Source organism: Periplaneta americana, chromosome 16, assembly GCF_040183065.1.
Source record: "Periplaneta americana isolate PAMFEO1 chromosome 16, P.americana_PAMFEO1_priV1, whole genome shotgun sequence".
Lineage (NCBI taxonomy): Eukaryota > Metazoa > Arthropoda > Insecta > Blattodea > Blattidae > Periplaneta > Periplaneta americana.
Genome location: NC_091132.1, coordinates 174117240 through 174127654, shown reverse-complemented (window position 1 = coordinate 174127654; position 10415 = coordinate 174117240). Strand labels below are relative to the sequence as shown.

General features: G+C 33.3%; 1 protein-coding gene across 1 annotated transcript in view; it reads right to left on the bottom strand.

Moving 5' to 3' along the window:
* LOC138691982 (zinc finger protein 664-like) overlaps nt 1-8604 on the bottom strand; it is a 14654-nt gene extending 6050 nt beyond the window's left edge. Inside the window, exons 1-4 of the mRNA XM_069814688.1 lie at nt 8445-8604; nt 6152-6313; nt 4661-4795; nt 2938-3020 (exon numbers count right to left, since the gene is read on the bottom strand). Coding sequence (XP_069670789.1) covers nt 2938-3020; nt 4661-4795; nt 6152-6244 — 311 coding nt within the window. The 5' untranslated portion in view covers nt 6245-6313; nt 8445-8604. The remainder of the gene's footprint in view (nt 1-2937; nt 3021-4660; nt 4796-6151; nt 6314-8444) is intronic.
* Between the last annotated feature and the right edge of the window lie 1811 nt (nt 8605-10415).

Sequence of the window (10415 nt, the reverse complement as noted above, 5' to 3'; positions counted from 1 at the left end):
TTATAGTTGAGTTCCTGGGTTTTCCGAAAAGTCTAACAGCCAGTTTAATTATAGAAAAAGAAAAAAAAAAAGGACAACCCGGGCAATGCCAGGTGCTTTCAGCTAGTAGGTAAATAAAGAATTAATTAAATAAGTAAAGAACTATTCTACAAATCAGTAAAAAATGAAGAAGCAACTATAAGTAAATACATAAAGTCAACAATCGATATAGGCTGCCAAATGAAGCATTTCAATTCTGCACAATGTGATAACTAGCATTTGAATTTTCAGGATTTATAAAAAACCATTTTACTATTTGTGTATTAGGAAAATATCCTTTTTTAAATTTTGATAAAAATTACAACACACGATCATAGATAAATAATTATTAATTTAACTCAGGCCAAAAAGTTATGTCAAGCCACATTTCTAAAATTTCCGCTGGAAATCTTCTTCTATTGTCTGTCAATAATGCTTTGTATGCTGTAAATGTCCTTCCAACAGCACAGAATTTCATGGAAACAAATTTCAATATTGCCACGGATGCTGGACACCAATAATAGACTTTCAATTTAAATAAAAAATAAAAGCGGAAAATAAATTAAATCACTACCAAAACATACTCAACTCGAAGATAATTGTAGGTATCAGTAAAATCTAATGATCAGTAAAAATACTTAATAAACCAGAAGAGGAAATTTACATTCTGGATCAGGTGTTACGTGCTGTCTCTTCTCACTTTATAGATCTCTTGGATATGGAACAACAAGTTTTGATGGAAAAATCAATGCAATAAGTGAAAGTCTCAGGAATCTTCTATGCCACATCAATAAATTTAAAAATGCAGTTATATTGTCAGACTCCAAAGCAGCTATTCTATCAATAGTCTCTAGACACACACCTTCATCTCAAACAACAGAAATAAATAAAATGCTCTCTCAACTAATAACACTCAATAAAAGAATTGTATTCCAATGGATACCATCCCATTGCGGAATCCTGGGAAACGAGAATGCGGATGCTTTAGCAAAGAAGGGCAGCACTGCTACTTACAGACCTGTTACTAAATCTACGTATTACTCTGTGAAGAGATTTATTAAATCTACATACTTAGACTTCAACAAACAAAATTTGATAACTCAATCCCAAGGGAAAAAAATGGAACTCTCTGCATCAAAATCCACAGTTAATTCCCGATTTACCACGAAAATCGTCTGTAGCTGCATTTAGATTGGCAACAGGCCATGATTGTTAGGCCAAACACCTGCATAGAATTGGAATATATCAGTCCCCTAACTGCCCATTGTGCAACTCAAACTAAGAAATGGATTCAGAATATCTCAAAATCTATGGGTCAGTGGCTAACCTTGACAATATCTTTGAAAAATATTGGAGTGCAAGAGGTCAAATGACTTAATTGTCAAATGTCAGGCATTAGAAAACAACAACATTCTGGATCAGGACTTGTACTCAAGTCTGTCAGGTTTGAGTGCTGGTGTTCTAACCACTGAGCTAACTTGGAACATTACGCAATTAGCTGGAATTTGAGAATAATTAAACGTAAATTAATCATTATAACAGAGGAAAACCGCGGAGAGAAAGCAGGTAGGAAGAGACTCCTCTAAGGGCGCGATAGTCGGCTAGTTTCGGTGATTGCAATGAGAGATCACTCGTACATAATAAATCTCGTCTCCAGATAATGAATGTAAAACTTTTGAAGTTATGCTGTCGACAAAGTGTAAGTTAAGAAATTTTGTTAGCAACATCGCTAAAATTAAATATAAAGATTTCAAGAATAGAAAAATATATTGTCTACTGATTTGGTAACATTGTTGCATAATCCAGTAATACAGAATTCAAAACTATCGCGGCAGGATGACGCTAAGTCCCTTCTTGTCTTGGCTGGTTTTTAATTCACTGAGTGACTTGAATGTTTTGTTGCACCACCGTATATTGAGTGGTCTATAATACGATCTTATAGCTAATTCTTGTTTCATCGGATAAAAATATATTCCATGTTGAATCTTTTGTGCACTACTTTTAACACTTGAATATAAATAATTGATTAAATGGCGATCTTACTCGTGTTACAACCTAAACATAACAGACAACATCATAAGGAAGACAAAACAAAAACTCAACAAACACAAAAACACAACACAAACACAAGAACACAAGAAATACATCACACTAACATACGAAAACAAAAACACACACAAGATCGCATCCTCATTCAGAAAACAGAAATACAACATAGCATACAGAACAGAAAACACACTGCAAAGACATCTCAACACACAAACAAATAAATACAACCACACAGGCGTATACAAACTCACATGCAATAGTTGCGACAGTTTATACATTAGACAGACAGGCAGATCATTCCAAACTCGATACAAAGAACACATTAAAGCAATAACCAGAGGACACAATACATCTACATATGCCGAACACATAACTAATGCTAACCACACATGCAATAACATAAATAAAGACATGGAAATCCCACACATACAACCCAAAAACCAAAAACTCAACACACTAGAACAATATGAAATATACAGACACACTAAAACACACAGATCAATTTCAGAACACACACACTATTTGACACAACTCTTCATCACACGAAAGCACCCACACAACAGGCAGCGAAGTTGAGATAGCGCCGAGATCTAGTAGGCTCTGAGGATGGTGTCAAGTAGCACCGAAACAGCTGTAAGCCACACATGCTTACATAATTAATACGAGTAAGATCGCCATTTAATCAATTATTTAAAAATATATTACTACTTTCAGTTTATAATTAGATTTCATTTTCTTCAATTTTGTGACTTGACCGGTTTTGATACCAGGAGCTTCACCTACTTATGCAGCACCTTATACAATGCAATATTATATTCATCAACATAAAGTAACTCATCCAGTAAGTGTAGACCGACTCCATGCACTCACCTTTCAGACAAGAATTCATTCTCTTCTGTCTTCACCTCCAGGCTTTGCTCCTCCTTCACTCTGTCCACGTCATAAAACTCTTCCTGAAAAGAGTTTTGGTGCTGCGTTAATTAAATGTTATTGTATTTCAGAATGGAAATGTTCAATCACTGTAGATTAATTTCGTATGTACTTGTACATGACTTTAAGTCTCACTCATCGTATATGACTTCGTATTTCGTAACGAGAATATACATTAGGTAGATAGACTTGGGGATCTTCTTCAATATCATGAAATCATACAGTAACAGAAAAAATAAAACACGTGTTTTAATATTTAGGTTTCGGTAAAGATAACTTATTTTACTGTTGACATTCTTCATTAAAATATTAGATTGTCTATCACAATTCAACGATATAATTTCTTTAAAATTACCAAGTGCAGATAATGAAAACAGATTATTATTGACGAGCAGATGACATTAATAAATATTTTCAGAGACAATGGATACCAGTATCAATAGTCCCAGGAACATATGGAAATATTCAGTAATACTTTCTCTGTACATCTTACGTAAGGCCTCTAACACACTTCAAGACTTTTCGCCAGAGCGAAATGTGTTGCGAGAAAGAGGCGAAGAGCCTTCCTCCACACACTTGGCGAGTTCTCGCTATCACAGATCACACCTCGCTATGATCATCTATGCACTGCCTTCATGCAGAAAGCATTTTTCTGATTGTAGTAATCACTCGTTGCAGGAAATATTATAGGTTATGTATTTACGTATATTGTCGTACTTAAATATATAACCTGTAAGTATATTGTCGTACTTACAAATTACGTACGAACGCTATGTTGAATCTGAGAATTCAGATGATGAGGAAATGGAGTTACATGAACATATTTTGTTAATGAAAAGAAGTAGACCTAAAATTAAAGCCAGAAATATCTGAAAATCACATTGTATCTTACGAAAATAAGGGCGAGTTTTGGACACTGGTTTCGATTTGAATGATAATACGTTTAGGTGTTATTTCAGGTTGAATGGACCACAGTCTTTTTTTGCCATTCATGATATGATAGAGAATTATTTGCTATATTCTGATTAAAATTACGTAAACTGTTAAGACACATAGATATATTATTTCAAAAGTTTAATCAATACTATTAAATCTCATCAAAATAAAATATAGCCCTATTTATTTTCTGATAATCGGATATTTGTCTCCAGATTTCTTCTTTAAGTTTCGTGTTTTTATAGTTTTCATCCCGTGTATCATATAAATAGGCCTACGGGTGACATCGTACAAGTTCGATAAGTTTCTGACTGCAATTATCAGCCATCTTTCCTCATTTTCAAATAAAAACAATACAATTTATCACCACCTGTGATATCTTTTTCTACATTCAATCATCATAAAGAGTATAAATGTCAAACATCTTTGATAAATGTGTCAAGAAAATTTGCTGAGCTACCGATTCCTGCGAGAAACTCGCGCGAGGTTTTTGTCTCGAACGAGGATCTCTTCCAATGTGTGGATTTAAATCCATGTTATCAATTTTTTAATTTTCTCGCAACACATTTCTCGCTGGCGAAAACTCTGCAAGTGTGTTACGGGCCTAACATTAAGATATAATTGTACTGCAGTCGAATTTTCTCATACTTTCAAAATGAAAGAACATTTGACAAATCAAGATCATAATGTGGGCATTATGCTAGCACAAACAATGCACTCCACTCACCTTAGCTTCACATTTTAGGGGAAAAGGAATTGGCATCAGCATTTGTTCCGTTTTCACCTCAGAAGTGAGATATGAGCTGTGGTCCTCATACTCTGCCTTCATGCAAACCTGTTGGGGATTTGATGAATTCCATTCCTGCGTAACAGACAGCAAAATCCTTACTAATGTCTTGTATTCATATATACATGCCAGCACTTAGCTCCTGCTTCCATCAAACTTGAGGCATTATAAAAAATTTGAAAGCAATAGATTGATAATAAATGAGAATCCAGACACAAATCACAAGTTATTGCTTCTGAGTGAGAACAATTTACAGCAATATCTATCGATCAAAATTTTGCAATTTTTTAATGATATTGAGGTTATGCAATGGAGCGATGTTCCTCAGAAAATAGCATTTTGTCGTCATATCCTTCACTTATGAAGACACGTTACAAGATTTGAATTACAATCTATAAAAAACTGTTTTTTTTTTATTTGACTTATGATTAAAGTCGATCACCATTGAATTTTTAGGTTAAGATCGATTTTAAAATATTGCGGAGTAAAGTCGATCACTGTTTATGTTTTTAAAAAACAATAATAATCTTCAATATATGCCTATAGCATTATATAGGTTATCTTCTGTTACTGTGATCATACTATTCGATACAATTAGGCCTATAGGTCTCCACTGTACAATCGTGACTATGATTACCAACTTATAAAACATAAAAACACATTTTAATACTTCACATACCAACAAAGATATAAGAATTCAAAATTTACATTGAAAGACCACCCTTCAATTATAATCTAAAATGCAATTCAACATTGCTTAGGTTTATATAAGATGTTATTTCAAATCTTCCCCTCCTCATGTCACTTTAGAAACTACGTTGTTCCCATAGTCAGGTACAGAGGGGTGTACAAAGTATGTTCCTTTGGCAGTGCTTCTCTTACGCAAGAAATTCACCATAATTTCGTCTTCCTCTTTCCCCACTATCTCATCAATATAAGCTCTACTATGACACTTTTCTGTTTATAAGTGTTAGTTAGAGGTATTTCGGTGAACAATTTATTCTTCCTGCTGGTCCTATCTGTTTCGAGTAGGTCGATGGCATGATCGACTTAACCCTACAAAGGTACAAGTTTTCATAAAATAATAAGTTTCAGTACTAACATTTACGAACTGCAAAACTATTATTTCAGGATACAATCTCAACGAAAAGTACTTACGTATACTTCCTGTCTCCTTTCACTGCTGACTATAATTTAGAGTTTGTAAGACTTTGTTTTCATTTAAGAGAAAAAGTTGGAAATAACAATTTTCACTTCAACGGTAATTACACAGTGTTCCCATTGTTGGCATTCGCAGGCTTTTTGATGTCCCTCTCGCTCACATTTACAATGTAAGGCAATGAAGTCAGCATAAAATCGCAAATGATCGATTTTACACCCACTGATTGACTTTACCCACTTCTACGGTACATCTCAATTCTTCCAACTTACCTCCAACAAAGGCTTCCGTTCTTTTATATCTGTATCTTCATTTAACTGTATATCCAATGGGTCGGTTTCAGACTCCATCTTGAGAACATTCATAGTAACCAGAAAAGTAGAATCACAAAATGACGTCTGTTATGAAATGTCAGCTGATTATAAATGCCTGTTCTGAAAAGGTAAGACATAATTCACATTCTTGCATTTTTAATGATATACCGCGATAAATATAATTTTCATTTCATTTTCCTCGCAGTGACTGAATGCTTTCACGCGAAAGGGCTTAAGGAAGTTTAATAATAATAATAATAATAATAATAATATTATTATTATTATTATTATTATTATCTTAAGAAAAAACGAATAAGACGAAAAAAACTTAAATATAGGCATAATCACATATGCAGCATGAAAAACAAGCAGAGTTCTATTGGGTCATTGGATTACAACAAGGTCATTCCATATAAATAAAATAAAGAAAAGCAACTATGACTAAGACGGGTCTTTGGCAGGAATTGCTTTCGTCAGAAGAGGTGCAGAAAAAAATGCTGATACTGGCGATTACTGCTGGATTCATAAACTACTGTAATTTCGAGCCTTGGAGTTTCCATATCTATATTCCATCCTGGTGGAATATGGTTGTGAAGTGTTTTGCAGTAAATTGTGTTTACCGTAAGTAAATTACGTAAGTTATGTCAGAACTGTACTAATCTAAGTGAACTTGAATTTTTTTTAAATTTTACTCGCAACAAAATATGGCGCTGAGGCATTTTGTTTCGTACACTTTGCATATACAAATGTGAAAGATTAGGTTTGGTTACTTCACACTTTTGTTACGCCTTGCATATACGATCAACTGCATCTACACAAAAAAAAAATCTGGGTCTACACTACAGCTGGATTAAGACACAGTAGAAATTATGGACCAAGACTATACAATTCAGTATTGAAAAATAATCCAGACCTAAGCAATCTACACATTCTTAAGTTTAAAAATAAAGTGAAAATGTTTGTATGATATTTGATAAATTTTAATTATTATTATTTTTTGAAGTGTTACTAGCATTATATGGTACTAATTTTTATTGTATTTATCTGATGCATGTAACCTGTAAGATACAACATTGTAATAAATATAAATTAGATCATTTTTAATTAATAATTAATTAATCAATCTCCAATAAATGATTCCTTAGCATCGCCACAGATACACTTGATTGTACTTGTCTCTATATCTTGTCACTAGAAAGTTCTTAAAATTTATATTTTCCCCGCCATTCATAAAATATTTTGATATGATACCTCTTGCACAAAAGGAGAGATCTATAACTGAAACTTGATTAATATATTTCAGTATTATTAGTATTTATCCTGGTAATAATGAACAGTTTGACTCGTAGACATTTTGTTTTTCAGCATTAACTTCCCATGATTGTACGAGAAGATTCGAAGAGAACGGCAGTTACGTAGACTTTCAGCTCCCCCCTACTACCATTAATGCACAACACAATGTCAATATGGCGGCTGCTATCGTCTGTGATGCAACGAACTTTTCTGTTGATTTTCGAGTTCGTCATTTTTTCCGGTTATTATATACTTATTTAAGTTGTGTTAACTCTCGCTAGTGGTTTTATATTTTATTTTATCCGTCTTAGTATTTATTTTATTATTGTAAATATTTTTGTTTTATCACTATTATTATTATTATTATTATTATTATTATTATTATTATTATTATTAATGAATTATTTTGTATTACAATCTTTGTATCATTTCTGTCACGATTATTCTATTATTATTATTATTATTATTATTATTATTATTATTATTACCATTATTTATATCATCAGCATTATTATTTGAACCCTGTAAAATTTATGTAGACTACTGGACTGTACCCGAGCACGAGCACATGCTCATTTCGGGTATCTATTCATATGTATTCAATTCAAATGTAAATTGTAAATAAATTTGAATTCGAAAAATTTGAATTTGAAATTTGAAATATGATTAAATTCCCTTACAAATACAAACATTTCCACTTCCAAAATCACCGACACTACCTCAGATATAGTTTTCCCTTAGAAATTATTTCGATTTTCGCTAATAGCATCATCGAGGAACAATAGGCATCTACCCAATTAAGTATGCCTATCAAGCCTATGCAGTGCAGGATACAAACATTTTGTATCTTGATCATATATCGCATAACTACTGTTATGGAAAAATGCAAACTATAAAACGAGAACTTTCAGTTTTTAACTACTGGGTATTCGATATCATTAAATGCAAATAGCCTCACCATTTCTTTCTATCTACTAAATGTATGGATATTACAGCGCACATTGCAAACAGCGAACAAAATTAACGAAAAACTGCACTGTAGGCTGTATTCTCAGCAAGTTTCTTTCCATTCAAATTAAGTTTATGACGGACACAAATTTGAATTGTGAAGGCAAAGAAACAACACAGAAAAAAAGAGACATTCAACTGATGGTAGAATATAATCAAGGAAGCCGAGACAGGGTTGCCAGATAAATGTAACACAATCGTCGTACCAACTTATGAAAAATGTCGTACTTTAGCATAAAATTGTCGTACATTCATCATTTTACTATTTTATAGATAGTTCGCACAAATATATTTCATATAACACCCAAAAAAGTGGTTTATAGCCCTATAAATTTATATTCATTCATTCATTCATAGTGTTCTAGCAAAGGGCAGATCTTTCACTGCAAACCCAGCATTCTCCAGTCTTTCCTATTCCAGCATCCGTTTCTTCATCCAGTCAAGAATTTTAGTAATTATAGTTGATATCCACAATGGCATTTAGCATTCAAATTACCATTTCTTCATCAAAACTGTCATTTTCGGTAAAGCATGCATGATGACTTTTGGTCGGAAACAAATTGAAAGTCAGCAGAAACTTTATCTTTGGCCGGCGCAACGGCAGATATTTAATAACAATCAGTGCGGCAGCGATGATTACATCAAATTAATCCACCTGCAGTCGACTCAAATCCGACACCGCTAAAATGTCAGCGGGTCTAGAGTTCTTATTCCTAGCGCGGTACTATATCATTCATAAAAAAAAAAATTCCATTGCTGAACATACAATGAAGTTAGCAGATCTCTGATCTCGTGTTACTTTTGTATAACAGCACCGTACATGAAACCTGGAGCTCAAGATGACGAATTTATGACTTGCATGGCAAGTGTAGTCACCATATTGATTTTCAAAGCATCTTTTATCCCTAAAGCATATATATGTATGATCATGGATAATAGTCAATGACATACTGAATGAAGAAAAGTTGTCTAGAAAAGAGGCAAATTAACTTTTTTTAAATTATAGTCAGACATTGTGAGTTCCAAAATAATATTGTCTCTTCAGTAAAATAGTCGTACAAAATTGCGTACGACTTGAAGTTCGGTCGTACCTCGTACAATTAGTCAAAAGTCGTAAGCGTACGACTATAGTCGTACTTATGGCAACCCTGAGCCGAGATCAAAATGTTGATAATTATGTACACGATCCTAACGCTCATGAATGATTTATTACCTTGAGTATAACCAATATTTTCCCAACACAATCGAAATATTTGTACAATGCACAAATCAGTAAGGAAAAGGGAGTCGTTCTAAACTTGAATTTCAGCTAGAAGTACATTTTCATTTCTGATCCATTCGTTCTGATTCTTCTACAGTACGTCACTGCAGGGCTCATTGCCACAGAAATTAAAATAATAAGAATACAAATAGCAGGAATATCAAATTACCGGTACCTACTAACCCGTTTGATCTTGAACAGAGGTACGAATTTCATAATTTATTAACACTCCTTCCTTAAATAGCCTACTAGCCTCTAGACCCTAGAGACGAAATTTTTGGCACATTGAGAAGGCAGAAACGTAAATTGTGTTTTTAAAATTAATCTCAGGTAAACTCTAAGTTCAATACTCGTGTCTTAATTTTTCAAGCATAGTTATGCCATGCGATTTCTTAAGAATTCATCTTTTACTGACTTTACCTTGGAAATGAACGTTCTGCAGAACCATTGGTCACAAGCAATGTCAGAAAACTATAACAGCAATTTCCTAGTCGAAGATGCAAATTCAGAAATGTTATTTACATTTTATTATAATTTCCAATGTCATATTTTTGTTACCATTGGAACTGGAATACCGGCACTTAATTTCTTTCGGGATTTCCTTAATACTATCATCTTGTTCTTTAACTTTCTTTCGTTGAGCACGTCCACTTTCAAAAT